Here is a 17,528-nt window from a genome sequence, read left to right on the forward strand (position 1 = left end):
AACATGGGCTGGCATGACGTGCTTACTGGTGGCTCGATGTTCAATGGCGAGGCCCACTCGCGTCGCCTGTTGTTCAGCGCATTCGCTGAGCATATCAATCCCGCCCTCCTCGCCCTGCTCGTGCGGTCCCTGGACGGCTCAATGCCCACCGCTCCCGAGCTCGCTGCTACTGGCGGCTACGACGAGTCGGCATTCCTGGCCTACCTCAAGATTGCTCTGCGAGAGGATCGCGAGGACACCACTCCGGCTGACCTCGTTTACAGCGGTCATACGCGCCAACCTCGCAGCCGTCGCACGCAACACGAATCCGATTCGAGGAACGGGGTGGCGGGAATGGGGATTTGGCAGAGCTACGCCAAGGCAGCCGACGAGTTTACCGACCTCCAGTTTACCGGCACGGTTATCGTACCGGAGCCGTCCACGCCGGCCGAGAATGTGCTGGACGGCCTCCTCGTCCACTTCGCCGAGGCCTCATCACACATTGGCTCGGCACATGTATCGGCGAACAGTGAGACCACGCGTCCCTGATGGCGAGCGACATCTACAATTACGCCGGCGGCAATAACCACTCGCCGTTCAGCAAGCGTCCGCCCGGCATGCCTACCATGACCAGCGCAGACAGGCGTGCTCGGAGGGTTGCCGCCGACAAGCGCAACCAGTCCCGTCTCCACGACAGTTACGTTGCGCGATGGAAAGCATTCACGCCTACAGAACGTGTGGAGATCAACAAATACAACTTGGCGCTCTATCACAACCTCCCAGAAGACAAGAGGAAAGAAAAAAAATGAGAACAAGAAGCGAAACGGTGCCGCGAGGCGACAGGTAGTCCTCGACAACCGCGCTGCCAACCCGGACTTCCAGGCAGTACACGGCGACACGATCCCCGGAAGGACAAACCCCGGCGATGGCTTGAGCTGCCGTAAGTCTCCATTTGTGAATCTCAACCTGACAATACCAGGGTCAACGCAGTACCCTCAGCTAGTCGTGAAAGATTTCTGTCGAGGTTAGTAACAGATATGTACATTCGAGCGGCACCCCGTCTGACACAATGCCAGGTCGCCAACGACAAGAACAAGACCGTCCTCGACAGCAAGCTCAAGTTGACTGACAAGCCCGAGGAGACAGAGGTGAGTGCCAGTTGTGTCTCTTTCAGTGCCAGCCACACGGTGTGGTGCTTGTGAGGCATCCTCGAGTGGGCGACTCACTGACAGAACCAGCCCCTCAAGATTTCGGGCAAGGACGCCTCCAAGAAGGAGATCAAGCACTCCGCAGACAAGAAGGACATGGTCCAGGTGAGTTGTTAATCCTGTCTGTTCCTGTGACACAACTGACAGTGCCAGAGCACGAGCAAGGGAGACAAGGTTGTTCAGTAGGAGGTCATGCATCTACATGTCGTAACTAATGGGTTGTCTCCTTGGCCATGCCCGAATGACTCTCCACCCCACAGATCCACAGAGTCTACAGCCCCTATGGTGGTTGGGGAGGGAAGACGGGCAAGGGAAGACGGGGGAGGGAAGACGTGTGGGTGGTGCAAAGTGCGTGCAAGTGGACGTTTAAAGTGGAGGTCGTCAACGGGGCCCCAGCTGTAGGTTTGCCGCTGGACGGGGAGACCTCGCTGCAGTAGAAAATAGTGCGCATAATAGCATAGGGTAAGGCCGTGCGCCGTGTGCAGCTGCAACACAAAAATGAACATGTATGAGAGGAGCGGTGTAGTGACGTAGATGAAGGTCCAGCTTACAATGTTAACGGTCGCAGGCCACGAGGGGGGCAATGATTTTACGCTTCACGCTTGGTGGTAGGGGGGGCAATTTTTTGCCAGGCGAGAATGGAATTCTTTCTGACGAAAACACCCTAGTTACGTTACTCGTTGCCTGCGTCTACACAGTGTAACCTAGCTCGTGGGGCAAGAGTACCACTGTGAGGCATGGGATCAAAGGTTACCCAAATAACCGAAAACTGGAGACTTGCCTCCTTCTGCCGGGTATAATGTACATCATACTTCTACAGCCAAGACCGAGGACAGAGCAACTAGGCCAAGATCTAGTAACCACCACGGCCACGGCTCGAGAAGCCTCCACGCGAACCGCCGCGACCGCCAGCGCCGCCCCTGCCGCCGAAACCGCCGCCGCGACCACCTTGAGAACGATGTCAGCTGCCTGTTGTTATGTGTAGCGGTGATTCTTACCAGAGAAGCCTCCACGGCCGCCAGCACCTCCACGCGAGCTGAATCCACCCCTGCCGCCGCGAGGAGCACCACGGCCGCCACGAGCACCACCACGAGCGCCTCCACGAGCAGACTTCTCGGCTGTTTGGACGACGACGAAAGATATGTTGAAATTTCCGAACACGGGAGAGAATTGAGAGGGAGTTGCGTCAGTGGAAGCAACATGACATAGAGCTCAGAGCTCCATCTGCACTCACGCTTAGCTCCGGGGGTCTTGGGCTTGGGGAGGAATCGCTCTATTGGGAGAAGCTTGTCGCCGCCAATGTAGACCTTGTCGTCCTTCTTGAACGACGAGGCGAGCATGCCCTGCTCCATCTTGACAGTGAAGAAGACCTCGTTGATAGGGCCAAGGATCTCGTCGACCTTGCCGATCTGGGTCTTGTTCTGCAGGTAGATGGGAGCGTTGAAGTAAGGGACCTTGGTAGGCTCGGTGAGAGCGCAGACCATCTCCTCCTCGCACGAGTGCTGGAAAGCACCGATAGCTGGAGATCCGGTTAGCATCACCGTTCGACAGCTGCCAACGAGCTGCAACTTACGAAGGACAGTGTCGGGAGGACCGTACGAAGCACCGCCGTAGCCACCGCGACCACCACCGCGGCCACCTAACGCTATCAGCACCATGTTCACAAAGTTCAAACGGTCGACCTCGGTGCCTCATGTTCCGAGAGGCTGCTGTCGGTGTTCCCAACAGCAAAGGCGGCTCAACTTACCGCCACGGGAGAAACCACCGCCACGGCCACCGCCGCCGCCGCCGCCCCTGGAGAATCCGCCGCGCGACATTGTTGTTGTTGTTGTCGAGGTGTGTAAGGGGGTGTAGCTTGAGGCTGAGGCCGTTGAAGCTGCTCACTACTACTGCTCGTCCTGGCGTGCCGGTCAGAGTGGACACTACGAACTCTGAAATTCAGCGGTGGGCGGAGATTGCGGGAATAGACGTGTGGCAACGCGGGGAAATGCGGGGGACACGTGCTTGTCACGTGTAGCTGTGACGTAATACCGACGCGGGCCCATCGCGCGACGCGACTTCGTTTCTGTGGATCTCGGGATCGATGGACCTACTCACTCTACTCTCAGACTCTTTGGTGGACAACCACTTTCATGTCAGACTACAAGGCCGCCAAGGAGGCCTTTGTGGCCGACAATCCAGGAAGCTCGGTCCACTATATCAACGCAATCAGCCTGAGTGCTTTGGTGCGTATGGCTCGCTCACGACCACTCTGCTCTGCACTGACCATACACCCCAGACAGCATATGCCGTCTACGCCGCCGTGTCGCGGCGCGTGCAGTCACCACTGGTCGACTACATGACCATGGTGTTTCCCCTCCTCCTGGGAGTAACTGTATTTGCCGAGGCACCCATGATTCTTAGCGCTGTCCTCGTGGCGATTGCGGGGGTCGTCGGCTTGGAACGTGCTCAGCCAGTCGCCAAGTCAACCGGCCAGTGGTTGAATGAGAGCGACAGTGAGGACGACGCTCCTATTCTGTCACGTGCTCCACGCCCAGGGTTGACCGTTAAACTGCCCTCCGAGGTCGTCGCAGAGGTGCGCGAGAAAGAGCGTGTCGAGCTCGAACGCACACGCAGTGAGCAGAGCCTGTCTTCTGCGTTGTCTTCCCCCACGAGCTTGGGGCCAGGACAATCCAGCCGCCGTCGGCTGTCTCCCGCGCCTACAAGCGCACACACCATCGATATTGGCGCCTCGCCACCCACATCTCCACCTGCCAACAAGCGGCCCTTCAATGCCAAGGAAACGGACAGCAGGTCATCGGCATCGCCTCGTCGCCGCAACCGACCCCTTATCGTCGACACATCACCACGCAACCACCTTCCCTTCCTCACCGTCTACCGCGCGCACATGATGGTTATGACTGTGCACTGCATCCTGGCCGTCGACTTTTCCATCTTCCCTCGCGTGCTCGGCAAGTGCGAGAACTTTGGTACGGGTCTGATGGATGTGGGTGTCGGCAGCTTTGTGTTCTCCCTTGGCATCGTTAGCTCCAAGGCGTTTGCACCAGCTGCAGCATCACTAGCAGCGAACAGCCCGCTCAGAACTGCTCTTAGTGGACTCCGCAAGGCTCTACCCATTCTTGCTCTCGGGTTTGTCCGTCTGCTCATGGTTAAAGGTGTCGAGTACCCGGAGCACGTCACCGAGTATGGCGTTCACTGGAACTTCTTCTTCACCCTTGGTCTCGTCCCCGCACTTGCGAGCATGCTTCTGCCGTTGCGCAAGGCGGTTAGGTGGCATACTCTTGCCTTGGGTATTGCCTTTGGTAAGTAATCAGCTTTTGCTCCCGTGTATGAGCTGAACATGTCCAGTCTTCCAGTTGATTCTCTCATACACATCTCTGCAAGACTTCCTGCTCTCCCCACTCCGCCCTGGCCTTTTGGGTGAGAACAAGGAAGGTCTGGCGTCGTTGCCAGGCTACCTTGCCATTTTCCTCCTTGGCCTCAGCGCGGGCGAGCATGTGCTCCGTGCCACCAAAGTGGCGCCCCCTCGCTCCCCAGAAGAGGGCCAGGGCCCGAGTCTCAGCGCCTCGGCCCAGGCCCGTGCCAACCAAAAGGACAAGCGCCGCACTGAACTCGCTCTCGAGCTGGCCGCTTACGCAGCTGCGTGCTGGGCCGCTCTTGGCCTGGCAAACCTCCTGGGCATCGAAGTGTCCCGTCGGTTCGCCAACTTTTCCTATGTCCTCTGGGTTGTGGCGTACAACACGTCTTACCTTGCGGGCTACCTAGCAGTCGAGCTGTGGTTCTTTGACGTGCGCGAACCCGCGTCCCCTCCCTGCCCACCACTCTTGGATGCGATCAATGCCAACGGCCTGGCAGTGTTCCTCGCGTCAAACCTCCTCACGGGTCTCGTCAACGTCACTGTCCAGACCATGTATGCGAGCACAGCTACTGCCATGGTGGTCCTCACCCTCTATTCGGCGGGAACCTGTGCACTGGCATTGGCGATTAGGAAGTTGAAGATTAGGATATAGAGCCGAACGAGTGATGCAGTACTTACATGGAATTGGACCCGCACACCACCAGCCTTGTAAGTTTGCATACGTGGAGATATACCTTGGTCACCTCTTCAACCCTTCCTCTGCTGCTCTCACTCTAACCCGCTTTTGAGTCGCGCTGCAAGAGCTGTATTACGAGTCGGCCCGTGGCCGCAGCCAACCGTCGGCGATTTCCGACCACCACCAACACGTCATCCACGCGTACCCCTCCACTGACTCATGCTATCAGCCGGACGACTGGTCGTTCCTTCAGGACGAGCTCAACGTCGTTTTCCTCTCGGACAGCGAGAGCGAGAGCGAGGGTCTGGGGTCGTCTGACTGCTCTCACTCCGGTGGTGGCCGCGGCCCCACCGACCCCCAGCTTGCTGTCGCCCCCCTGACCGCGACGAGCTCACCCTCGACCAGCTCGTCGCCCTCAAGCAAGATTTCGAGATCGTTTACGACAATATCCTCGATGAAGCTACCACCAACGGCGTCTGGCGCGACGTCATGGAAGGTCTGATCCTGTTTGACAACGAGGACCATGCCCGTCAAGTTCTGTTCACTGGCGTTTTCGAGTAGTATATGAACCCTGTCTTCCTTGTCCGTATGCAAGGCGATGGACCGGTGCCGACGGCGCCCGAGTTGGCATCAATCGGCGGCTATGTCGAAGACGGCTCGACGGCGTACTTGAAAATCGCTCTCTGCACAGACAGGGACGCGGCCCCATCAGAGGCACCCAGATATCGTGTATGCCGGTCACCCCGCCGCCCAAAACAAAGAAGGGAAGCGCACATCCGAAGTGCGCTCGACGCTCTGCCAGGCCGGGGATTCAACGATAAGTAGAACGCCGCCCGCGAATGCTACGACGAGCTCGTCTTCGCTGGCGCAGTCCCCCTCCCCCCTCCGGTCGTCGTCCGCGCTCGAAAACAATTTCACGGAGTCCTAGTGCATTTTGTCAAAGGCTTCAGGACTGGGTCGAACCAGTTGGCGGCCTCATGGACTTCCTCGACCTCGCTCTCCGTGCCGGGAACATGACCACCGACCCCATGCTGATGCGCCTCAACCTCGGCGTCGGCGTCGCCAACGACCTCATCGCTTTTGGATCCAAAAGCCGCTTCGGCCGCGCCGAGCGACGCCGTCTGACCGACCAGGTCAACACGGCCTTTGATCTTCTAAGTCACATCTTCAGCAACACCTCGACCCTCGCTGTCTCATGCAGCCAACCGATGACACGTCCGTGGCATAAAAGGGTCATAAGCATCCGCTTGTCCTCTGTCATGTTTCTCGTCCTCGACCGCTGGACCCCCGGCCTCATCATCCACGACGGTGTGTACGTCACCGTCGGAGTGCCACTCTGCAACGTCCCACGCCAGATCGTCATTTACCGCGACGTCCAGGACCCCGACGCCGTTTACAACATCGAGCTCATCGGTGACCACATGGTGGAGATGGCCGCCCTGGACAACATCCACAATTACGCCGCAAACGGTCTCCCCGTGGAGGAGCTCTACGTCCAGTACGTGACGTCAAAACTCTCACTCCCTTACGACAAGTGCAAGAGCGTCTCCTACTACAGCGTCCCCGCCAACGCCGTGGTTGAGTACAACGACAAGAATGAGCGTGTCTTCACCCCCGGCGAGATGAAGGCGCACAAAGTGATGCGCAACGTCGACTACCACTTCCGCCGCGAAACCTACACTGGCTAGGTATAAGTGATTGTGATAACAAGGGGATCGGGGGAAGAATCGCGGTCGAGTCGCAGTACCCAGAACATCACGGAGCGACGAGCATAGAGGAACAAAGTTGTTTTGTATATATACACCGCATGAATCAAGCAAACCACGCCTCTCTCTTTCGACAAGTGCATTCTCTTACTGATACAGGTTACGTATAAATGGTAAAGTCCAAACTGAAAGGGGGGGGAGAAAACGACCGCGCACACCCTCGTCTATACACAATTACTGGGCAAACGCATTGTTGCCTGGGGCAAAAGCACTGCGCACCTCTCCCCTGTCATTCTCGCTACCCTTGTCACCGGGCGTGGCCGACTTTTGCGCGTGCACAGCGGCCTTGTGTGCTGCAAACATGCGCTCAGCCGTGGTACTGCTCTTCTTGGCGGAGAGCGGACGCTCGACGCGGTGGTGGCCCTCGTTTCCACGGCTTGCGAATGGTGACCGACCGACCTTGTGGCCAGGACCGGGCTGGACGCGCGCCTCGACAGAGTTGTGGCGCTCGTCATCGTCGTCTTCGCGCGCACGCTTGGTCCCAGAGTTAGGAGCGCGGACCTGGTGCTGATCTTGGGAAGGGGTACCCGAAAAGACGTTGAACGAGCGGGCGGGAGTACCGGCTGTTGCGGCAGCGAGCGAGACGCGAGCAGGTGAGGGCTCGGGTGCAGGGGGAGCCACGGTGATGGCCGGCAGAGTAGCGGGGACAGGCGGTGGTGCCATGGCAGCAGCACTCTTGCGAGGTGGGCTAGTGTTTTGCATGGTGTTGCGCATAGTCTCCAGCTCGGTCGTGATCGCCTTGTTCTGGCGGTCGAGTTTGTCGGCACGCTTGCGCAGACGAGTGATTTCCTTGTTGAGTTCGAGTGCCCGGTCATCGGCCTCGTCGACCTCGTTTGTCTTGTACGTGAGCGAGTCGGTGGCGCGTTCAAGGTCCTCTTGCAGCTCGGAAACTTGTTGCTGGAGAGCCTTGTTCTCCTGGACCAGTCGAGAAAGTTCGGCGGTAGAGCCTTCATTGCCCGCGTTAGCCGACTCGGCGGCAGCTTGAGCGGTTGCGAGTTCTTCACGAAGGGCAGTGACGCGTGCGCTCAGCTCGTCCTTTTGCTTCTCCATGAAGCGGAAGTGGGACGACACAGACTTGGCCTCGCGTTCTGCCACCTCAGCAGCAGTCCTGGCCTCGATGGCGGCCTGAGTCTGCTCCTCGAGTGCTGCGTTGGCGGTTTCCAGCTCGGCACGGAGAGACGCCTCAGTTGCCATCATGGCGTCCAGCGACGCAGTAACGTCGTCGAGCTGAGTTGCCAGTGCTGCCTGGTCCGCCTTGGCTAGCGACAGTTCCGAGACCAGCTCATCAGCACGCGCCAAGTGGTCGTCCCTCTCAGCCGTCATGGTGGCGAGTTCGGATTCGAGACGTGCGACGTCGGCGCGGAGCGTGGCGATCGAGCCTTCCGCAGTGGTTGCATCCGAGGAGACACGATCGAGGTCCTCCCGGACAGCCTTGAGGTCCTCCTGGGCAGATTCAAGAGCCGTGGTAATCTCTGCCACAGATGCAGTGAGGTTGTCGATCTCGCTCTGCGCCGTGGCGAGCTTGGTAGCTGCATCCTCAGCGTTCTGCTGGGCAGTCGACGCCGCGCTCTCCAGCTGGTCCTCGAGGTCGACCAGGGCGGTCTCGTGTTCATCCCTTGCCGCTGCGAGATCCTGCTCCTTTCCGACGAACTGGTCCGTAACCTCGGCGAGAGCAGTCTCGAGTGTGTCAATGCGGTGCTGAAGCTCGGCGCGGGTTCCCTCGCTCTCGAGGAGCTTGGCAGCGTGCTCCTCGCTGGTGGCACCGCGTGCTTCGGCAAGAGAAAGAGCGTCGCGCGCAGATTCGAGCTCCTCGCGAATCCTGCCGACCTGCGATGCCTGCTCGAACAGAACAACCTGCTCATCCTCCAGGGCGCCGACCTTGGCCAAAGCAGTCCGCATAGCGGCCTCCGAAACATGGGCGTGGTCGGTGGCAGCCCGAACAGCCTGGAATTGGACAGCAATAGCCAGCACGAGGTCGCGAACGTCGTTGGAAGCGGCCAGTGTGCGAGCGTCCTCAATGGCCGTGGCGAGAGAGTTTTCCAAAGTTGCAACGCGAGCCTTTTGCTCGGTGAGGAGGGCCTGAGCTGCCTCGAGCTCGACCATGGTCGCCTGGGCCTGGGAGGCATGGGCGTCCCGGTCGGCAGAGACAGCAGCATGCGTCTCCTGCAGCACGCCATGAGCGGCAGCAAGCGAGTCCTTCTCGGTCTTGAGGTCGTCATAGTCGCGATTAAGAGTGTCGGACACAGCCGCGGTCTGCTCCTTGAGGGCAGCGACACGCTCTTCCGTCTCGGCGAGCTGGCGTCTTGCGTCGTCCAGCTCCAGACGCTCGCGCTGGACTTGCTCTCCGAGCGCAATGTTCTGTGCGCGGGCAGCCTCCAACTCCTCGCCCATCTCCTTCAGGTCCTCAGCCGCTAACGAGTGGTTGGCCTGGAGCTTCTTGTAATCGGCCGACATGTTCTTGATGCGTTCTGTCGTCGTCAGCTGAGAGCACAAACATCAAACTCACGTTCGCGCCTGTGGACACGGGCATAGAGCTCGTCGAGGTGCTTCTTGCGTTCCTCCTCACTGGCGGGCACGGCAAGCTCAGCAGCTTCGGCACGGTCCTCAGCCTCGCGACGTTTGGTACGCTCCTCTTCAGCGCGCTTGGCGGCAGCCTCGAGACCCTTGCGCAATGTGACAGTCTTGTCCTCGAGCTCGGCAGCGTCCTTGGTCATGACCTCACGCTCGTCCTCCAGAGACGTAACACGGGTGGTGCTGACGGCCGCCTCGGTCTGGAGGGCAGCCACACGCGTGGCCAACTCGTCCTGCTGGGACTTGAGGTTGTCGTAGAGCGCAGTCTTCTGGCGCAGAGAGTCGAGAGTGTCGCGCAGCTCGCGTTCCACGGCCGACTTCTCGTCGGTCGCAGCCTGGATCTGGAAGTGACGTTCATGGGTGACAAACGATAGCTGGCCTTGGATTTCATCCCGTTCCGCGCGCAGACGCTGGATCGTGTGGCTCATCTGCTCGAAGCTTGCGCGCTCAGAGACCTGTGCGGCCATGTCTCCCTGTAGTTGCAAGACAGTGGCTTCCAATGTAGCAATCGTGGAGCTGCGCTCGGCGGCCTCATGAGCGGCCTTGGCCATGACGTCGTTGGCATTGTCGAGCTCAAAGCGGAGCAGGTCGACCTCCTCCTTAGCCTTGGCCGACTTGTCGGCCTCAGCGTTGCGCTCTTCGGCATTCTCGTCGCGAGAGGCAATTTCCTCTTCCAGAGCCTTGATGTGGGAGTGGGTTGCTTGGTGATCGGCGACGGCTCGCGTCAAATCCTCGCGGACGACCTCCAGCTGCTTCTCCTTCTCGGCCAGCTCGGCACGAACCTCATCGAGCTCCTCGTTGAGCTGGGACTCCATGTCGATCAACTCGGTCTTGAGAGCCTCGACCATGTCTTGGGACCTCTCGAGCTGCTGGCGAGTAGACGCAAGGTCGGTCTCAGACTTGGCGCTGGAAGCCAGCTGTTCTTCCAGGTTGGCAGCGTGCTGCTCCTTCTCCTCAAGACGACGGCGAAGTTCCTCGGTGTCTCCGGACGAGGCCGTGTGACGCTCCAGCTCCAAAGAGAGCTTCTGGTGAGCCTCCTGGGCGGCAGAGAGTGCTGCCATCTTGGTTTCAAGCTCACTCTTGAACGCGTCGCGTTCGCCTTCGACAACAGCCACATTCTCACGCGCAGTGGTGAGGGATGTCTCCATGTCGGCCAGCTGGTTCTGGACAGTCCCAGACGCAGTCTCAAGCTCGGACATACGCGCCTGAGCTTGAGAAACAGCCTCGTGGGCCTGTGTAAGTCGAGCAGTAGCGTCCTCCTGCTGGGTTGACATGGCCTGGTGTGTCAGAAAAACGGGCTGGGACGCCGAACTCACCTCAATGCTCGCCTTGAGCGTACGGATCTCGTCCTGTGCACTCTGCACCTCTTCGGTGGCTTGCGTAAGGCGAATCTCGAGCTCGGCCTTGATAGAACGTTCGCCAGCGAGGGCGTCCTGGGCCGTCGACAGATCATCTTGCAGTTGAGTGACGCGGACGTCGTCGTTGTTGCTGCCAGCACCTCCTCCTTGACGGAGTGCGTCGTTCTCGTCCTCGACCTCCTGGAGGTCCTTCTTCAGGTCTTGCACTTCCCGTTCCTTCTGCTCGATACGGCGCTGAGCCGATTTCAGCTCGCGCTGGAGGTGGGAAGTGCCAGGGGCGGCCGCTGTCGGAGTAGGGGCGGAACGAGCAACCTCGAGGTCACTCTCAAGGGCCGTGATCTGACGCTTGAGTGAGCCAATCTCCTCTTGGTCGACGACAGGAGTAGGCGCAGACTGCAGTCGCTCAATCTCCTTGTCCTTTTCGCCGACCAATGCCTTCAATTCGTTCACGTGGGCCTGGGCTGTCTTGAGGTCGGCACGAATCTTGTCGGTAGCAGACGAGTCACCGCCGCTGTCATCCAGCTCGAACCGCAGGTCGTCAATCTTCTCTTGGAGCATCTCGATTTCCTTCTTCGTCCGTTTCTCGGTCGCCATCTGCGAATTGACGGCCTTGTCGCGCTCGAGGTATGCCCGGTCGCGCTGGGCCTTGATGGTGTCGACTTCGGCTTGGGATGTACGCGCAGCTTCGGCTGCGGCGTCGCGCTCGGTGGTGAGGTCCGCGACCTGGCCTGAGCTAACGAACGACGCCCTACGGCGACCTCCACGAGAACCGTGGGCTGAGAAGTCGTTCGCGGGGCCTTGGCGAGCCTTGTTGGCCTGTTGTCAGTTCGATGAGCATAGAAGACCAACTCACTTCTACCGCAGCGCGCGTCTGTGCCAGCTCGCTGTCCTTGCGGTGCAGCTCGGTCTCCAGCACCTTTATACGCGCGTGCAACTTCTCGTCGTTGCCAACCGCCTGCGACGACGTCGTAGCCGCTGCTCCGTACTGGAGCTCGTATTCAAGACGTTTGACCTCCCTGTCCAACTCGTCCCGGCGCTTGTGCTCGCCTCTCAGGCTCTCTTCCAGGTTGGACACGTTCAACTTGGCGCGCTGCAGTTCCTACGACAAATTAGAAGAGTGTACGCCAATATACGAGAAAATGTGGATGGTTGCAGAGACGCGGGGTTGAGGACACTTACATGAGTGGACAGCTCGAGCGCTGCTTCCGCCTTGGTTGCGCGTTCTTCGGCGTCGGTAGCCTGGGAAAAGGGAATGAGCGACTGGGAAAGAACAGAATGCACGTACCCTCCCCGACTCAATGTCTGACTGTTTAGTCTTCTCCTGTAGTGTGGCCTCCTTGTCGCGCAGATTGCGCTCGAGCACGGACAATCGCGCGTCTGGGTTGCCAAGTGTCAGCGCGATCCTGATCGCGGCCTCTCGCCCGAGACCCACCTCTGTCTTGCAGTTGCTGCTTGAGCGTCTTGTTCATACGCTCCAGCCCATCATTGCCAAACATGGAGCCCATGTTGGCGGGCTGTTGCGTGAATGGTGTTGGGGATGGTGGGATGGGTCAAGTGTGGGGTTAAAATCAGGCGCGTGATGTTTGTTGTTTATGGTCCCACTTGGCTGACGACGGAAGCAATTTCACAGGGACGACGCAAAAACAAGGTGCTTCTTTACAACGGCGACGGCTAGCATCTAGCTACAATCATTTTCGGGTACGTATACTTCTGAGTACTTCTGAGTGTGAAAACCGTTGGGAACAATATATTTAATGTAGTCTCATAAGGAGGTTTCGGGGGTCGTGCCGCCAGATTAAACGGTGTGAGCTGGGTGTTCGGTGACGTCAAGCGCAGCGAGCTCTTTCTGAATCGCGTCCACTTCCTCCTGGACCGTGGCCTTGCTTGGCCGGTGTTGGTGCTTCTTCCACATGACCAAAGCTCTGGGCATGAGGGCTGCAATGGCGTCTTGACGCTCCTCACTCGTCGGGTGTGTTCGGAGCAAGGGCACGCGAGCGTCAAGGCTCTGCGACCGTCCCGAGGCTGCCTCGTCGAGCTCGACACAGTGCATGAGCTCCCAGAGGTCAGCCATGGCCCGTGGGTCATACCCTGCCAAGGCCATGAGTTCAAGACCGACAGCGTCGGCCTCTTTCTCGAGTGTGCGGGAGTAGGCGCGCTCGGCAACCACATCGTTCAGCCAGTTGATAAACATTCCTGCCGAATCGGTGATACTGATGTCAGCTTGGGTCGCGGAATGCAGAAGCTTACAATGGAAAGGAAATGGTGAGCGCAAACGAGATGCCTCGCAGCACGTCAAATGCCACAGCGGCAAGGTTGAGAAATCCGGCGTTCTCAACGCTATGGCGTTGCGTGACGTGGGCAATCTCGTGGGAGAGCACGGCGGCGAGCATTGGGTCGTCGTCCGGGAGGAGGTCGAGGAGTCCAGTGTAGATAAAGACTTCTTTGCTGGGAAGGGCAAACGCGTTGAGGAGGGGCTAAGTATTGTCAACACTTGTGTCGGGTGACACTGGGTGACACACAAAGGTCCCAGCGACGCACAGAGTTGGGGACAAGTTACTCACCAAATCTATGACGTAGATGTTCCAGTCGGCCGCCTCGATATTCTGATCCTTGAGGGGGTTGCTGCTCATGGGTCGGAACGGCATGAACCCACTCGTCGCCGTAGCAGAGGGAACGTAGCGGTTGATACGACTGTCGTCCTCTTGACTAGCCCGTTTCTTGTCCTCTCGTGGCGGCCATGTCGCACCGCAGACGACATTGCCCTCTTGCTCTTCCAGTGCCTCGACAATACGCGTAACCACGCGTCCGACCTTCACAGAACGGATATCCTCGGGAGGAAGCAGTAATGGGCCGTCGTGCAGGAGCACGTCTTTGTGTCTGCTTTGTCAGCTGCGGTTCCAAGAAACCTCGCCAGCTGAAGCCAGTGCCACCCACTTGCGGTGAGACCAGGCCAGTTCTTCTCCAGGCGACATGAGCAGCAGCCTCCATCGTCCTGTACGGGGACACTGGTCTAGGCCAAGCGCAATGACAATGCAAATCGCAAATATCTGCGCGATACTGTCAGTGGTGGTGATCTTGCATGCCAAATGACGTCGGTGGGGGTGGATGGAGAGACCCTGGCGAGGACGGCGGGTCCACTGGTGCGCAGACCAGAGATCCAGAGAGGTACATGAACACAACTCACGGGAATCTGGATGAGGAGCCACGCAGTGCGCTTGTACTTCTTCCACAGCCTGATGTCAGCTCGGCTGGACGGACCCAGCTCACCTGTATCTAAACACAAAGGGAAGGAAGAGCAGACTGAAGCGGGTAATAGTGAGGAGCCCCGACTTGATAGCTGGGATGGAGGCGAAGAAGACGTCGCTGCGGCGCGACGACGAGTGGAATGCGCGCCGCAGGAGAAGGGACTGCGAGCATGGTGCGCATGGATGCGCTCCCAGTGACAGCGGGGCGGTGGTTGGAGCTGCAGGATGGCGGAAGACTGTGGTCGGACGAGCCGCGAGCGAGATAGTGGAGGTGGAGAGCCGTGGGGTCGGTAAGGGATGGCACGCAGTATGTAGCCCGGCGGCCCATCCTGCTCTTGCAGTGGCGATGGGTGTCCGGCGGACCGCAGCTGCGAGCTGCAGACCGACGGCGAGTCTCATGTTTGCTAGGTCGTGAAGTGGGCGGAAGGCGTTCGAGGTGGTGGTGACACACTGTTGGTGCGGGTGGCCAACCCAGCCCACTCCCCGGGTACTCACCCGACCGCAGCCCCACGGAACCACAAGACTCCCACCGATAAGTGCCTGGGCTGCGCTCTCGAGTGTCTCTTTACTCAAAACCACTCTCGTAGGGCATGAATCATAACATATCACACAAAGGGAGGTTCGGACACGGAGGGACGGGGGGACTGGCTAAGCATGTACTTGACTGCATTCAAACCTCTGCTACAAACTAGTCGCCGCGTCCGAGCTTGTCGAGCGCGCGGACACCCTCCTCCTCCCACTCCTGCTTCGTCACCCAGAACTGCTCCTTGTCCTTCATAATGTCGGCAAGGACGGCACCGCCGAGGAAGACCATGTGTTTCCTGCGAGGGGGGTCCTCGATACGGATCTTGAAGTGCTTCAACCTGCTGGCATCGTTGGCGAGCACACGGGTAAGGTACAGCTGCTTCATCTCCTTCTCGAGACGCGAAGGGAAGCCCGGGTACATGGACGAACCACCCGAGAGGACAATGTGCTTGTACAGCTCGGAACGGGTGTCGACGGCGGCCTGCTGAATGGTCTGGAAGAGGAGCTCAGCGACACCGGGCTGCTCGACGTCGACAAGGTGGGGCTGGAACATGCACTCGGGGGCCTCGTAACGCTCCGAGCCGACCTTGATCACGCGGCCGTCCGGAAGGGTGTAGTTTTCGACGAGCACCGTCGTCTCGTCCGCGAGCTTCTTGTCAAGCTCAAGGTCGTAGCTCATGAAGCAGAGCTGCTCCTTGATGTCGCGCACAGTCTCAAAGTCGGCTGTGCGCTCAAACGCGTATCCGCGCATGAGGAGAAGCTTGATGAGGTAGCGGGTGACGTCACGGCCAGCGACATCGAGTCGGCGGGTGAGATGAGGGAGGGCAAAGCCGTCGTAGACGGGGACAATGTGGGTGACACCGTCACCCGAGTCGACAACGACACCAGTCTGGAGACCTGTTGGTTACGCGTCAGCGCCACCCGAGCCTCCTGCTGACAACTCTGGAATCCAACGACGCCTGCTTACCTTGGGCATACAGAGTCAGGACTGCCTGGATGGCAATGTAGACACCGCCAAAGCCATACTCCTCGAACATGACCTCGGCCATCTTCTGACGGTTGGCCTTGGGGTTCATGGGAGGCTCAGTCAGGAGGATCTTGCGGCCGCGGGGGTCGACCTGCAGCTTCTCGCTAAAGGTGTAGTCCCAGAGGTGCTTCATGTCGTCCCAGTTCTTGACGATACCGTGCTCCATGGGGTGCGACATCTGGAGGAACGAGCGGTTCTCAGCCGCCTCGTCACCGATCATGAGGTCCTTGAGCGTGCTGGAGCCCAGACGCTCCTCGGCACGCAAGATTGGCCGACCAACGACGGAGGGGAACACTGGACATCGTCAGCATGGGCGCTCTGGGTACTGCAAGAGGCGCAGCATGGAGTGCGGTACAGTGGACGTGCTCGTCCGCATGACGATTGGGCAACAATCACAGTCCATCGGGACATCGCACACCACCATGCCGCTGTGCTGAGCACTGACCATGTTCGGGGAAGTTGCTACCGGCAAAGCCACACTTGACGAACTGGAGGGTCAGAGGAAATCTCACAAACCGGCACTCACGCCGGTACCGTTGTCGACGACAAGGGGCACAGAGGGGTCCTGGGCGGCCATGGCTGTGCGCCGGGTTACAGGTGATCGGGAGGTGGTAGGTGGAAGCCGAGTTGGGTGGGGGGAGGGGGGAGCGCGGGGCCTAGTAGTCTAGATTTCCGCGTGTCTATGCTCTTAGGCGTTGGTCGTTGGTCGTTGACGCTTACGCGGTCGTGGCTGTTGGATGGGGTTGTTGAGGATGGATATGGACGTCCAGACACACCACCACGTCGAGCACAGCCAGCACAGGCAGCCCACACGCAGGTGGTGACGTATTACGGGCCGCCACAGCCCGGACATTCGGCATTTCAGCGGGGTGGAGGCCCTTCGAGGTCGCTGGGTGGCGACTGCGAGGAGCTCCATACAGCTTGGCGTTGGGAACCACACAACGTCCTTCTATCAGTGATATATCACTCCTCGTCGAGCAACATGGTGTGCAAGAAGTGCGAAAAGGTAAGCTCCGCCATTCGATGCCTCCAGCTGACATCAGAAAACCTCGACGGTCGCCACGGCGGATCCCTCCAGGCCGGCAGGCGCGACTCGCGTCATTGGCGAGAACAAGCTGCTGACTGCTCGTGCTCGCGCGGCACCGTACGCCAAACCGGGCCAGAACAAGGGCAAGGTCAACACGTACGGCAACAAGTGTATTGACTGCAAGGTGGGTGGAACGCCATGGGCAAGAGGCGGATGCTCCCAGGCGGCTGCGTTGTGAAGAAGCAACACCTCGACCAGCTTGGCCGATTCATGTGCGAAGCTGACAAACGCAGCAATCTGTGCAGCAAAACAACGCTACACGATGCCAAAAGTGCGCGTACAAGACGGGTCTCTGTGCCATCTGCGGTAACATGGTCCTGAATACAAAGCGTGAGCTTATCCACTCTTCACAGAAGCTGACAGGCTTAGGTTATAAACAATCTTCAAAGTAACCTCATCTCCGCCCTGCTCATCGTTTCCGACCAATCTCATTCTCATCTGTCACACCCATGTTGTATGCAACGTATGTTAGACCACCTGGAGCGCAGGCCTTGGGACTCTTTGAAGCGGTCAGTGAGGCCAGTAAGGAAAGCAGCTGGTGTACAGCTTGGGACACGAATCCTCATTTCGTCGCCGCGTCTTCCCTCACCACACACCACATTGCACCCTCCCTCAAGTGGAGACAAAACAAAAATCGCATCCTTAAGATCCCTAGAGACTACTATATGTTGTATGCAGATATATCGGAACAGAGGTATCATATCAATGGAAAGCAAACACCACCTTAC

At 58.9% G+C, this 17,528-nt stretch overlaps 8 protein-coding genes across 8 annotated transcripts; 4 read left to right on the forward strand and 4 right to left on the reverse strand.

Moving 5' to 3' along the window:
* Positions 1-3: 3 nt before the first annotated feature.
* On the forward strand, positions 4-1,373 carry EHS24_000214 (uncharacterized protein; the record flags this gene model as incomplete). The annotated part of the gene is made up of 6 exons (XM_028616049.1): positions 4-508; positions 827-919; positions 959-984; positions 1,056-1,127; positions 1,218-1,292; positions 1,341-1,373. The coding sequence occupies 6 exons, from the start codon at positions 4-6 to the stop codon at positions 1,371-1,373; spliced, it is 804 nt and encodes a 267-aa protein (XP_028479906.1).
* Positions 1,374-2,040: 667 nt separating this feature from the next.
* GAR1 (H/ACA snoRNP pseudouridylase subunit) lies at positions 2,041-3,004 on the reverse strand (the record flags this gene model as incomplete). The annotated part of the gene is made up of 5 exons (XM_028616050.1): positions 2,041-2,135; positions 2,186-2,305; positions 2,422-2,706; positions 2,761-2,826; positions 2,935-3,004. The coding sequence occupies 5 exons, from the start codon at positions 3,002-3,004 to the stop codon at positions 2,041-2,043; spliced, it is 636 nt and encodes a 211-aa protein (XP_028479907.1).
* A 315-nt stretch (positions 3,005-3,319) lies between these two features.
* On the forward strand, positions 3,320-5,782 carry GWT1 (Glucosaminyl phosphatidylinositol (GlcN-PI) nositol acylation protein; the record flags this gene model as incomplete). The annotated part of the gene is made up of 5 exons (XM_028616051.1): positions 3,320-3,412; positions 3,466-4,489; positions 4,536-5,122; positions 5,451-5,588; positions 5,627-5,782. 5 exons carry the CDS (start codon positions 3,320-3,322, stop codon positions 5,780-5,782), a joined length of 1,998 nt encoding a protein of 665 aa, XP_028479908.1.
* Positions 5,783-6,198: 416 nt separating this feature from the next.
* Positions 6,199-6,909, forward strand: EHS24_000217 (uncharacterized protein; the record flags this gene model as incomplete). Its single annotated transcript, XM_028616052.1, has 1 exon — positions 6,199-6,909. The coding sequence occupies one exon, from the start codon at positions 6,199-6,201 to the stop codon at positions 6,907-6,909; it is 711 nt and encodes a 236-aa protein (XP_028479909.1).
* A 252-nt stretch (positions 6,910-7,161) lies between these two features.
* Positions 7,162-12,421, reverse strand: EHS24_000218 (uncharacterized protein; the record flags this gene model as incomplete). The annotated part of the gene is made up of 7 exons (XM_028616053.1): positions 7,162-9,455; positions 9,494-10,835; positions 10,875-11,732; positions 11,770-12,015; positions 12,096-12,155; positions 12,202-12,293; positions 12,349-12,421. The coding sequence occupies 7 exons, from the start codon at positions 12,419-12,421 to the stop codon at positions 7,162-7,164; spliced, it is 4,965 nt and encodes a 1,654-aa protein (XP_028479910.1).
* Positions 12,422-12,711: 290 nt separating this feature from the next.
* EHS24_000219 (uncharacterized protein) lies at positions 12,712-14,560 on the reverse strand (the record flags this gene model as incomplete). The annotated part of the gene is made up of 7 exons (XM_028616054.1): positions 12,712-13,126; positions 13,164-13,390; positions 13,478-13,793; positions 13,851-14,053; positions 14,101-14,149; positions 14,184-14,323; positions 14,525-14,560. The coding sequence occupies 7 exons, from the start codon at positions 14,558-14,560 to the stop codon at positions 12,712-12,714; spliced, it is 1,386 nt and encodes a 461-aa protein (XP_028479911.1).
* Positions 14,561-14,849: 289 nt separating this feature from the next.
* Positions 14,850-16,290, reverse strand: ARP2 (actin; the record flags this gene model as incomplete). The annotated part of the gene is made up of 4 exons (XM_028616055.1): positions 14,850-15,583; positions 15,654-16,007; positions 16,159-16,201; positions 16,240-16,290. The coding sequence occupies 4 exons, from the start codon at positions 16,288-16,290 to the stop codon at positions 14,850-14,852; spliced, it is 1,182 nt and encodes a 393-aa protein (XP_028479912.1).
* A 405-nt stretch (positions 16,291-16,695) lies between these two features.
* On the forward strand, positions 16,696-17,192 carry EHS24_000221 (uncharacterized protein; the record flags this gene model as incomplete). Its single annotated transcript, XM_028616056.1, has 4 exons — positions 16,696-16,719; positions 16,757-16,924; positions 17,034-17,130; positions 17,170-17,192. The coding sequence occupies 4 exons, from the start codon at positions 16,696-16,698 to the stop codon at positions 17,190-17,192; spliced, it is 312 nt and encodes a 103-aa protein (XP_028479913.1).
* Positions 17,193-17,528: the final 336 nt, after the last annotated feature.

The sequence above is a fragment of the Apiotrichum porosum genome (genome assembly GCF_003942205.1).
Source record: "Apiotrichum porosum strain DSM 27194 chromosome Unknown scaffold_1, whole genome shotgun sequence".
Lineage (NCBI taxonomy): Eukaryota > Fungi > Basidiomycota > Tremellomycetes > Trichosporonales > Trichosporonaceae > Apiotrichum > Apiotrichum porosum.